The sequence below is a fragment of the Molothrus aeneus genome, chromosome 8, assembly GCF_037042795.1.
Source record: "Molothrus aeneus isolate 106 chromosome 8, BPBGC_Maene_1.0, whole genome shotgun sequence".
Classification (NCBI taxonomy): Eukaryota; Metazoa; Chordata; class Aves; order Passeriformes; family Icteridae; genus Molothrus; species Molothrus aeneus.
The window spans coordinates 19,040,296-19,053,350 of NC_089653.1; the positions used below are offsets into that span (position 1 = coordinate 19,040,296).

Genomic DNA, 13,055 nt, shown 5'->3' on the forward strand with positions numbered 1-13,055 from the left:
AATATATTTGTTTTCAAAATTCCTGCTCCTGGTCTGCCACTCTACAGAGGCTGGTATTCTCCTTAAAAATCCAGCAATCTGTGATAGTAGGAGAGCCTTGTTATAGCTGTGGTGGCTAAGGAGCTGAAAAGCATGAGGTTTGAGAATAAAAGGAGTCACCCCTCTCTGATTCTGCATCAGGGAAAAGCTGAAGTGATAGTAGAAGGAATGAGTAGTGGGAAAGAAACAGAGGCTTATTGTCAAGTTGCTGCATGACTGGGGGAGAAAACAGTGCATGACCATCCTTTCACTGCCAGCACCGCTTCCAAACAGGCAGGAATTGAGTTTTCATTCTTCTGCAGCAGCAGCTGCTCAGCCAAACACATGACTTTGGGCACAAGGTCAGTAATGCTTTGATTTCTTTATGATCCAAAACTGGTGAAGCTTCATGGGAGCTGCAAAAGATGGTATGAAACCTGAGCTTGAGGAGTTGCTTTACTATTTGGGAATAAATGTATTTCTTGTTGTTTTGCTTGTAGGTAGGTGAAAGTATGGCATTTTCTCACAAGATTCCTTGTGACTAAAGAGATTCAGGCCTGGCTCACCTAGCCTGAATTTAGGTAGCTCCGGGGTAGCTGAAGAGGTATGGGAAGATGGCAAGTGAGACAATCAGAAAGTGGTGACTTTAAGCCAAAAGAAAGGGTGTTAGCTCAGTAAAACAAAGGTCTCTAAATGTCCCTTTTCTACAAAAGGAGCTACGGATTTAGAACACACAGATTGTACCAGAATGCAGTGCTAGGAAGTTAGTGTATAAATTGTGGTTCTGTGAGAAGAAAAAAACATGCTATTCATGTTATTTGGGGGGAAAATCGTTTAAAAGTCTTCTTGAATAGGAAAACAATAAATGCAATAGATATTTGGCTGAATCAGTCTGACTGAAAGATCTGTCACTGGGACTACAGAAGTTTAGGTGTGGCCTCTGGGGAGTTATACAGTGTAGAGAAGATGCTAATACAAACACTGCATTTTCTTTGAGCCAAGAGTATGTAGGTCTTCACAGACAGTGCTATGTGTGTGCCTCTAAGCAGGACAGCCACCTCCCAGGGGTTTTTTGTTCCTTTCTTGCTTAACAAAACTGGATCCTGGTCCCTGCACTCAGGCTCTACCTAGCATTACATTTAGCAAAGTGTTCTTTTCCTCTATCCATCCATCCTCATCCTATGGAGTGGATGCATTTTGTCATCAAGCAGATTTGTATAAATTTTGATAATATAAAGAACTGCTTTATTTAGGTTGCTAAGTTTTTACTTAAATGATAAATATTTTTAATTTGAAATTATTTTTAATTTTTTCACTAACTATCCAACAACTTGGTTATCTCCACTTTGAAATCTTCACTGTGACAATTACTAATTTACTTACGACTTACCCAATAACTCAGTTTCACAGAGGTAACCAGAAATGTTTCCAAATTCACCTACAGATCAAATGCAGTGAAATTCAAATTGAGTGAAGTTCATTTCTCCAGAAGCTTTGCTCCTTTTCTTGTATTCATTGATACTTTTGCCTTGATCAAGAGCAGCATCCCCACCCAAACCTTAGCAGAGAGTCCAGGTTGCTGCACAACGCCCTCAGACAGGTGTTTGAAGTCAGCTTTGTTCCATTTAATTAACAAGCAGGGAGTACCAGACTGGCTCCATTCATTATTAGACAGCACTTTCCTCATCAGAAAAATACAGAACCTGTCTGGATGCAAGTGCAGAGGAGGACTTCTGACAGATTAATATATTGGATTTTGCAGGGAGAAGATATGGCTGTTTGTTGCTGTGATATATTTGTTTCAGAGAGTTACTTATTCAGAAGAACTAAGAAGAATGAAGAGAGCTATGGATCCTGAAGCCTTTATGAGTATTGTAAGTTGGTTGATGGAGTGACCTGAGGATGGATGGTATGCATGACTAACAGCAGAGAGGTTTCTAAGTGTTAGAAATAACAGAGTAGATAAGTTGCCTTTATTTAACCTATCCTCTCTAGTCACTGTATCTACTACTGCTTTCTCTTCTATTCTCTTCTGCCTGCATGTGTAACAGCCCATCTTTTCTCTGGTAGAAATTAAAGCAAATAGTAAATCTCCAGACCTGTTTTCCTTTTAAATATCAATTACCAGCTTGCTATTGCTGGCACTGCCTGCCTATCTGAAAGAATGACTATCTGGAATGTCAGCATTTCATCAGCAATGAAGTCTGTAAACAACTAGTGGTGACCAGCAGAGACCAGAAATGGCCAGCTTTTCAGAAAAACACCTCTTGCCAAGAAAGCTTGTGTAGGACTTTCATTGTTTGTTAAAATCTTGGAGGTTCTGTCCTGCATGGCAAAACACATGGAGTAATTCTCTGAGTACAAGTTATAAAAACCAATACTCTTTTGTAACAAAACAGATGGAATGTTACAGGTCAAAAGTAATATTTACTTCAGAGCTTAAGATGGGCTGTGCTAGTTTCCCTTGCAACTGGGCAAATGCCTGATCTTTTTTTTTTCCATAATGTAGTCAGCTTTTCAGCAGTGCTTACTGCATCTATGCTGTTCAGCAAACCACAGTTGTGAAGCTATCTGGATTCCTCTGAATGTAGTTTAAATAAGCTGGTCCCAGGCTGAAATCAGAAGCATTGCACCCACACAGCCACATACCTCATCTCAGCTCATAAAGTCCTGCTATGAGCTTATAGGGATTCTTATATCACCAGAATGCAAGGGCTTGTGATGATTGAATGGCAGGAGTGTAATACAGGTTTTATATGACATATTTTAACCAGGTAGTAAAGCCCTAGATATAATATAAAGAAAAAAGGAAATTTGTTGTTGCTTTAGGATTACATACATTCAGATGCTTAATGTATGTAGGTTAAATCCCCAGCTGTACCTGTTTTCTAACATTCCTTCATTGTGACTGTCTTAAAATATATGAAATGGACTTGAAATACAAACAAATGCATTTGTACCTTCTCTCCTAGAATGAGCTCATTACTTACAAAGGGTACCCCAGTGAGGAGTATGAAGTGATGACAGAAGATGGTTATACCATTACCATTAACAGAATCCCTTATGGTACTCAGAATCAAGGAAGCCCAGGTACAGTTATTTAATATGACACAACACCAGTGTAAATAAGGCATATTCTCAAAACAGACAACTCATATTTTTAAAACATCCACCAAAGCTTGTATATATGAGTGAAATTTTAGTAGAGTTCTGGCTGCCCTGAACAACCAGCAAGATCAATAGAATTAATGTCAAGCACCTATTTATAATAAAAATCCACCACAGTATTAAGCATATGCTTCCTAGTAAGAGTTGATGAGTAAAACATTTAAAAAATTAAAAATAGGATAAAGGTTGCCTAATCAACCTGTTTTGCAAAAGCTTTTCCAGCTTCTAATTTTGCTTTGCTTTTGCTTACACCTGGTTAGTATCAGTGTCTGATTCATATTTTGGGTAAAGGAAATCTCTGAAAACAATGCCACACCTTCATCTCCCTATCAGTGTTGAGAATCTCAAGCTGATGTGTCTGACTGTACAAACAATGACCAGAGGGTGCCAAGTTAGTTTGCTGTGCTGTCAGGCAGATCTTTCCATCAATTCTTTCAGAAGCTTAGAAGTTGTCTCTTATAGAAAGAGGGGCTTTGTTCTTATGATTTGTTGATTCAGGAAAAAATCCCAGTATTGAATATGAGACAATAATGTCTCTGAACAACCAGGAAATGAAAAGATAAAAACAATTATAAACTGTTTTGGTTTTGTTTTATTTTTCAGCTTCAAGACCTGTTGTGTTTCTCCAGCATGGATTATTGGGAGATGCTCGTAACTGGGTCACAAACCTGCCCAACAACAGCTTGGGCTTCCTGCTAGCTGATGCTGGATTTGATGTTTGGATGGGAAATAGCAGAGGGAATCGCTGGTCAAGAAAACACCAGAAGTATTCCATTGATCAAGATGAATTCTGGGCTTTCAGGTAGACAGAACCACTGAAGGGTATATCCATTGCCCATCCTTCCATATTTATTTCAGATGGTTAAATCAGGGGTTTACATATGCTACGTTTTAATAAGCATTCTTTATATCTGCTTTTGCTGAGGTGCCCCTATAAAAGCATGTGAACTGTAATGGTAATGGAGACAACTTTAATTACTGCTTGACCAGGTTCCTCAAACTAGAGGCACAGCAGCAGAACGACTCAGAGGAACCTGCCTAGGCCATCTTCAAGCCATTCCTCAGCCCTGGAGCCAGTTTTAGCAGCTACTTAGAAACACTAGTCCGTGTAATACAATAACGCCAAAAAAATCTAGAGTAGTATCTTCCATATCCAGTGCCAGAAAAACAAAGAACTTGGAACAATTGAATGATTCATTAAATCAGTCAGATTGTTTCTTTGCTGACAAGCTATTAATAAAAATGTGAATTTAATTTAATGTCTGGGTTTTAATTTATGTATGCCTCTCTTTAAATCTCCTGACTGCAGTTTTGATGAGATGGCAAAGTTTGATCTTCCAGCAGCAATAAGTTTCATTTTGGAGAAAACGGGACAGGAAAAGTTGTACTATATTGGCTATTCACAAGGTACTACCATTGGTAAGTTACACACAAGAGAGGAATTCTTCCAGAAAACAGGACTAAAATGTGATTTAAGATACTGAGCTACTGAATGTACTTGAAGTTTTCATTAACTCTTTGTAGTTGTGAACTACTGTGTTAGAATAAGCAAATTTCAACATGTAGGCACTTAAAATTTATTATAAAGATAATGAAGCATAATGGATCAAATGCACTGCTGCTGGAAATCTGTCAACTAATAATTAATCTGGAAAATGTTGTGCATGGGCCATGCAAATTGTTTCTATCCAAGATGCAATGGTGTGCCCAACAGCAGCTGGTCAGTTCATCAAAATAAACAAAACAGGAAGATGAGAGTACAGAAAAAGAAGTTGGCCAGTTTGGACCAGAGGTAGGCATGAAAAAAGAAAATACAAAATTAGATTGACTGGAAGAAAAATGACTTTTCCTCACAATAGTATAAGAAATACATGAATGTACATCAGAAATGTACATCCATTTTTAATCAAGTCTGGAAGAAAGCTGCAAAATATAGAAAGAAATTTCTCCGAATCGGGGAAAAAGTCTACAAGCTGGTAACTTATGGAAAGGAGGGATTTAATACAAATCTAGTTTGGACCACAGTCTCTGAACAGCTAACAAGGTTACTTAAAAATTGAAAGTGCAGAATATATATTAATACTGAAAACAGTCTATTGCAAAAATATGGGGGTTTAACTTCTTTTTTTTTTTTTTTTTTCTCCAGCTTTCATTGCGTTTTCAACCATGCCAGAGCTGGCTCAAAAAATCAAACTCTTCTTTGCATTGGCACCTGTCACTGCTATTAAGTACGCTAAAGGCCCAGCAACAAAACTCCTCTACCTTCCTGAGAAAATGCTCAGGGTGTGTGATGTCTTGGTTTCCACTGTTTAACCATATACTTGTTTGTTCAGCTCTTAAAATGGATAAATAGAAAGTATGGGGCTTTGTGAAGTTGACTTGTTTGCATGTGGGCAGGTTTACCTTGTGGTGAGAGTTCAGACAGGGCAATAAGAAAAGCTTTCAGTCCAAGGCAACAGTGCAGCACAGGGACAGGTCACCCAGAGAGGTACAAAGATGCAGATCCTTAAAGGTTTCCAAGATTCCTTCAGGCAAAGCCACTGATATAAAAGTTTAAACTATGAATTGGACTTAATTTAAGGTATCTCTTCATTAAAAGTGGTGTAACCCAGATTGAGTAATGCCCAAGCAGGCTGATGCAATGGAAAACCAAGTAATTTCTCACTTGTTTGTGGGAACATCATCTGACAAGTGGAGAAAAGGCGAGTAAGAACCACTGAAATTGATGGAGAACTGTGTAAATTCCCAAATTATTGTGACCCTTGTATTTCACAGGGTATGCTTGGCAACAGAGAATTCCTTCCCCAGACTGAGTGTCTAACAAAGATAATAGCCCCTGTCTGCAGCTACCAAGCTTTTGCCAGGCTTTGTAGAAGTGTCTTCTTCAATCTGGGTGGCTGTAACCTGAAAAACATTGATGTGGTATGTATAACTTTTATCAGCTCTTCTGGGAGTTTAAGCTTATGCTCCTCAAATTCACCTTCTATCCTGTAGTGTGAATCCTGAATTTCTGTTAGTATCACAGTGCAGGGAATAGTCCCCACTACTGGACAGCAGTATCTGGTGATTGCCCTTCTCTAGCAGGGAACCCTCAGAAGAGCATTTGGCACCAGTTCTGCAGTTGACAGCTGCTCAGAGCCCCCCAGAATTCTGCAATCTGCCTTCTGACAGACCTCACCCAGGGCACCATATCCTGGTCCATACTGTGGCTACTGGTCTCATCAGAGATATTTCACATGCTGGCACACTGAAAAAGAAGAAATTAAAAGTCTACCAAGCTTCATGTTTTCACTTTGCAACACAGAAAGGAACACACATATTCCTCCTTGTCCTCGTTCTCCAAGCCTTGGGTCATCAGGGTAGGAGAGTATTAGGATGTACCTGGGCACCTCATGCTATGTTCAGCTATAGGTCAGATCATCTGGGAGTCAAAATTTTGCTCCTGCATTTTTCAAAAAATGTCTCAGAAAGTGCTCACTGAGGAAGGATCCCACAGCAGCTTGCTAAGAAACCCCTGCAGTACTAGGGTGTGTATTATTTCAAATATTTGTGCATTCATCAGGAAATTGCATTTCCCTTTGCTGTTCATCCAACAGTGATCCTCTCTCCTCTCTCACACAGAATTTGATACAGAATTCTGAAAAAACCCATATAGATTGGGGTCTAAATTGCTGGCTTTCTATTCATTCCTTCTCACCTGTAGATTCTTTTAGATTCTTAGTCATCCTCGAAAATGCTCTGGTTAGGGATTGCTCTTTCCATGCTACTCCTAATCTGACATACTGCCACATGTGAAGTAAATCTGAGCGAGTCTCCAATCATGCCACTCCAATTTCTGTTGGTTTAATTGATGATACATGACACTGCTGTAGCATATCTTTTGATGTACCTCTGCATAGAAGGGAAGAAGAGAATGATCACTGAATGTTCTCTTTCAGAACCGAATCAACGTGTATATTGCCCAAACCTCTGCTGGAACTTCTGTGCAGAACATAGTCCACTGGAGTCAGGTATGAACATAGTCCACTGGAGTCAGGTATGAACATAGTCCACTGGAGTGAGTCAGGTATGAGCAATCCCCTGAAAGATAAGATAGGTACTCACCTTGAGATGAGTAGAGAGGTAAGAGCCAGCTGTGAAGCCACTGCCAACTTCTTGGGAAGACATGCAACTTGTGAATTGAAACTGAAAATTCAGTTCAGAACACTATTTTTCATTGCTCCTTCTTTTGCCAGCAGGATGGAAATGCCCTGTGTAATACAGGTACATTTGAAGCCAACAATGAAATGCTGCATTTGAGTGAAAATATGTAGGCTGGAAGCTGTGTGTGCAGGTGTACACATCACTCTTCTTATTGTGTATCTGGTACCTTTGATGAATGATGTCCACAGTTTGTAGGGAGTTTACCTTAAATTAGTCATGTTTCCAATGTGGTGTCAAGAAATGAGCAGGATTTAGGCTGCCACATAAATTGTCACATTTTACTATTAAAACCTTGTAGTTTCTTTCGCTTTCAAGGCTGTCAATGTCTGGACAGCAGTAGAACCATAAATAATAAATACTTTATTTAGTAGACTGCTTATATCCCTTACCTACAAGGTACTGCCATAGTACCTCTCCAGCAGCAGTGCTGATGGGAGCTGCCTTTCTGTCTTTGGGCTCACACTCTGAGCATCCAAGGTTTGCTGACAGCACCATAGGCTCTGGAGCGGCACTGGAAGCAACTGTGAGCACACAGAATTTGCAGGAGTGTTTGTGCCCTTTTCAGCAAAGCAAACACACAGATATGTCTGAGCGACATCTGCACAGGCACTTACTCAAAATAACATTATACTTTAGGCTGTGAGATTCCATTAGATAGTAGGTTTGAATAAATTGCTTTTGTAACCACGACCTAGACCTTCTTCTGTAAAGAAAAAGGGTTACAAAAGCAGAGTGGGGGGAGTTCTGCAAATTGATTCAGATGTAATTCAGCATCTAACCACAGAATACAAGCATAAACATGCAGAAGTAATACTCCTAAGTCCTCGTAGTCCTTACTGTTATTACAACTAAAGGAGCCAACAGAATTTCAATACTAAGATTCTGGTGAAGGTGTCTCTCAGAGTAAGAGCAACTCATGTTGTAGGTGAAGCCAAGAAGGGGAAGAACTAAAACCAGTAATTTCTGTATTCAAAATAGAGTGGGAAGAGAAAAACATAAGATGGAACCACTCACAGAGCTGAGTGTTGGCAACATGACTGTAAGAATAGGACAAGGCAGTAGCACTGAGATGAACTTGCTGACAGCAGCTGTTAGCAGCAGTTTTACAAACTTGAACAAATTGCCTGCAAGGACATCCTTGGGTCTCTCTGCAGAAGATGTGAATTTCTTTCATTATGACAAAAACATCTGACTCTTTTCACATTTTGACACCTCTAATGAATTTACTATCGGCTCTTTCATAGCTCTTAGAAGAACTTCTGTTGGGGCTTTAGATTGGAGCCAGAGGCTCATCAGAGAAAGAACACACAAACTTCCCAAATGATGGCTTTATAACTACCCTTCTCTTGTTCATCCTCTTAGGAGGCCCGCTCGGGGAAGTTCCAAGCTTATGACTGGGGCAGTTCAAAGAAGAACATGGAAAAATACCAACAGGTATGTCTTGTTGAAGCAACCTTGGACAGCACAGAAACACACAGGAAGAGAGCAAGGACGTAGTAGGAGACACATTTTCAGAACATAAATAAATGAAATTATTATTGCTTTTCAGTTTGGAAGTCAACAGAGAAAGCATGCAAGCACTAGTGGCAATAATACATTTAAAACATTTTAAAAGAAAGAGACAGAGAGGAAGAGAAAAACTTTCCAATGAAATGATCAATACAAATAAGAGGAAGTAAGGGCAGAAAAAATAGAAAACCATTTTGAAAAAGAAGAGTACACAGAAAATAACAAAAACATCTTGCGTACTGTGTAACTGAAACAGATGACAACATTAGCAATAGGAAAACTGGAAAACTAACAAGCACCCCTGGATTCTGGTAGCCAGAGACAAAAGGACTTTGTCCTCAAGCAGACCCTGAGGAGCACCTTTTCCATTCAACAATCTAATCCCATCCTTGACCCTCCTAGCCTGTAGGTCTCCACAGCAGCCTGTCATTACAAGTTTCATGTTTTAATGATGAATTGCATGAAACACAGCTTCCTTTGGTTTGCTTTGAATTTGCTTGCTCCTGGAAAGTCACGGGATGCCTTCTAGGTATTTTGTTTGGGATAATTACTTACAGTGCTCTTTCTTCATACCATTTGTGGTTGTATAAACCTGTCTCCTGCCCTTGCTCTGGCGTCTCTTTTCCAAACACAGGAGTCCTAAGCTGCTTTCCCTCTCCTCCTACAGAAGCCATTCTATGATCCTTTTCATCCTGGTCACATATTGTATTTTCTCTCTAGCCCCTGTCTCCTGGGACTGAACAGTACTTCAAAAGGACCATGATGGAGGAGGTTTACCCAGAGATATCCTGACATCTCTGCCTAGTTTCAGGTTCCTGCCCTAAGATTCCCATTTGAGAAGGCAAAGACCCAACAATAACTCTTTGTCAGCTCAGGAGGTGTTTTACTTTTGGCTGTAAAATCAGTTGGGTAATCCCTGTGAGCACAGATAGAAAAGGCAAACAAGAGAACTTCCTTCCTCTTTGATTTAGACACCTCTACTTTGAGCAGTGACAGAAGAAAGCCCCAAATGAAGGTTTAAAGTTGCTGTGCTCTCCTGGACACTCATTTCTGTACTGTTTTCCAGACTATTCCTCCTCTCTACAACATAGAAAAGATGACTGTACCAACTGCAGTATGGACTGGGGGACGAGACCTGCTCGCAGATCCCAAGGATGCAGCCATTTTATTGTCCAAAATCAAGAAGCTTAGCTATCACAAGAAGATTCCTGAATGGGCACACCTGGATTTCATCTGGGGATTGGATGCACCTTTACATGTGTACAATGAAATTATTGACCTGATGCAGAAATATCCTTAACCCACAGCCAGAAGCCTGACTCGTTCAACAGAACTTAGATTCACTAGGTACAAAACCTCCCTTCTGTTGCATCTGGAGTCAGGGAAAGGGTTCCTCCTGCACACTACATGTCACTCCAATGCCTTTTGCATCCTGATAGTGCACCTCATGTTTTCTAGCAACTTTGTGGATCTGTAATACTTTTTCAAATGATACATCTTCAATTCTGCAATAACTATACGTTGCTAACAGAAGACAGGGTTTGCTTCCAGCCTACTCTCCTCTCTAGACTGTAACAGTAATGAAAGCACTTCCTTTCTCTGGATACATTCTGTGATTTCTAGATGTTTTCCATTCTTCAGATTATTGCTCAGTTTATTGGGCTGGCAGTTATTTAAAGGCATAGTGTAATCAAAATCTTATTCTAATAGTTGTGGTATTGTATAATTTTATTTTTAAACAAAAAAGTGAGTTCATTAAAAAAAAAATCACCTCACTCCTGAAAAGAAGGTGGTTTGTCTTTGTTTGAAACAGGAATACTCCCTGTTTTCATGAGGAAGAGCAAGGGACACAAGGTAGACAAACAGAAAATAGTAGCTAGGATCATGGTTCAAACATGCAGCTGGAAGCTGGGAAACTTGGCTTCAAGACCCACCCTGAAAAAGAGAAATCCTTGCTGATTCAATCTTAATCATTTTGGCAATGGCAGCACTTCCATGGGACCATTTATTTCCAAGTTACACCAGCAGAAACCTCACACCTCCTGCTGTTTCACATGAGCTGAGATGATCTAACCTTTGTCAAGGCTCTGAGCAGCCTCTTTGGAGTTTAGACACTAAAATGAGAAGTAACTGAACATTGTTAGAAAGAATTCATTATCTTCATCCCGTGTAAATTTAGAGCACTTTGACCACTACTGGAAAGAGCTGCTTTCAAGGCAGTGCTAAAGAATTATTCATCCTATTAATTTCCTGAGGTAATTATGACTCTACCAATTTTGTTTCAAATAAGTAGTTACTGCACAAAACTACTCAGTTGGAGGGTAACCTCTGTGGTTATTAGATTACAGCATTATAGGTCACCATTCCTCCAAAACAAAGTTCCATTAGCTCTACTGTGGAAGGGAGCACAGTGCATTTAGGGGTTTCCTTTCAGCCTGACACCCTCATTCTCCTTTTCAATGAAATGCTAATATGGGCCAAGTCTGGGATCCTAGCCAGCACAGTGCAGCTGTTGCACTGGGACAGTTCACTGGTGACACTGTAAGACCAAAGGACCAATGTCTCACTCTGAGTAATGGTTCATTGGCCAAACAAATTAACCATGGCTGTTACCACTTCTGCACCTTTCCCTTCCAAGAGAAACAACAGGCCTTTTTCATCTCCTGAGCCCACTGCTGAAGGCTCTCCTGTTTCCTTCTGTTTCACAAATGTAACCAGAGCTTGATCCAAACAAAACAGTGCCCATCCAGAAAAGGACATTCCTTCCATCAGATACAAATTCCTGGAGACAAATGCCCTTCAGAGAGTCAATCTTTCAACTAACTCACTGCTTGTAGGGAAAATGTATGACGACATGAGACCTGCTTTTCAGTCCTTTCCATGCTAAATGCAATAGCATCATACCTGAGAGTGACAGAGCATTCCATAAAGTCACCTTGAAAGGAGTTTGCAATTGTATGGCTATCTTGCAACCTGGGACACCATAGAGGAGGCAGAGAGCTGAATTTTCTAGAAAAGCAGGAAAAGCAGGTTGAGCAAACAGCATTAGACACATCATGGGGACTGTTGATCCCACCTTGGGACATGAGAAGGGATGAGACATCATGTCGCAGAAGTCCTTCTGAGTGATCAATTTATGGTTTGATGGTAGTTAATGTCACAGATATCAGAGAAGTCAAGTTATAGTGCTTTTCACTGAGAAATTATCAAACTACCTTTCCCACTATCTCAAACAATGTTCTTTACTTTGTATGTAAAGGAGAGCTGCTACTGTGCTGGCATCATGTTGTTTCACTCATTTCCTTCCCCCAGTACTCAAAGGCATCATACTATGCAATGGTGTTGCCAAGAACACATTCCTCTTATCTGGTGCTCTTCTAAATGCTCATCAGTCCATGATGAAACTCAAGTTCTCCTGAAGACACTTGTGAGTTAATTGGCTGAACAGGTTGATCCTCATCTAGGAGGACTGTACTCAGTTTGTAGCCCAGCTGCCCAAGGACACGGAACAAGTCCTTCTGCCCATGGTCATCCGCCAATCTCAGTGAGGACTGAGCCCTCAGGCTGGCTACAGCTAATTGAGCCGTTAAGCAAAGATCTCCAGATACCGTGTTTTCAGAGGTGATGAAAGTGGCTTAGGATAAACAAGAACCCTTGTTTGTTCTCTCACTGGGAAAAAGGTTACATGTGTTCAAGCCTTCTTTGGCACTGGAGTGTAATTAATGCAGAATAAGGTGGGTTTCATTAGTTGGACTGCTCACTGGAAAACAGATTTAGGTCAGTCTGCAATGTTAAAGTTAACATAAACCAAATGAAAAGCAATAGCAGAGATGGTGTTCTTGAGACACTGTGTTGAGAAAAGCTGAACACTTCTTTTCATCTTAAAAGATTACATTTGAAGCAGTCCCTCAGTTGGGCAACAGTACAGATCAAGGTCTGCCACAGCCCCAGTGAACTGCAACACCCAGGTCCCAGCTAAACATTCTAACCACTGATTTATAGGTAGTCTCTACACTCTCCTGCTCCATGGTGCATTTTGGGGTGGTGAATTAAACCAGATCATCTTTTTCATCACAAAGATTTCCCCACTTCTGAAATACTGCCAAATCAGCACTTAAACACGCTCTGCAATGCCTGCTGCCAACTCATGACACTCA

General features: G+C 40.3%; 1 protein-coding gene across 1 annotated transcript; it reads left to right on the forward strand.

Annotated features, from left to right (window-relative positions):
• The first annotated feature begins 292 nt into the window (after nucleotides 1-292).
• Nucleotides 293-10,570, forward strand: LOC136559356 (lipase member M-like). The gene is made up of 10 exons (XM_066554518.1): nucleotides 293-380; nucleotides 1,781-1,892; nucleotides 2,991-3,108; nucleotides 3,790-3,988; nucleotides 4,496-4,605; nucleotides 5,333-5,469; nucleotides 5,962-6,108; nucleotides 7,125-7,196; nucleotides 8,752-8,823; nucleotides 9,965-10,570. Exons 1-10 carry the CDS (start codon nucleotides 364-366, stop codon nucleotides 10,196-10,198), a joined length of 1,218 nt encoding a protein of 405 aa, XP_066410615.1. The 5' UTR covers nucleotides 293-363; the 3' UTR covers nucleotides 10,199-10,570.
• The last annotated feature ends 2,485 nt before the right edge of the window (nucleotides 10,571-13,055 follow it).

What these genes read in the sequence shown, in the direction of transcription:
- LOC136559356 (XM_066554518.1), top strand. An exon ending in GATGAATTCTGGGCTTTCAG is followed by an intron (nt 3,989 to 4,495) that starts GTAGACAGAACC and finishes TCCTGACTGCAG; the next exon opens with TTTTGATGAGATGGCAAAGT. An exon ending in ACCTGAAAAACATTGATGTG is followed by an intron (nt 6,109 to 7,124) that starts GTATGTATAACT and finishes GTTCTCTTTCAG; the next exon opens with AACCGAATCAACGTGTATAT.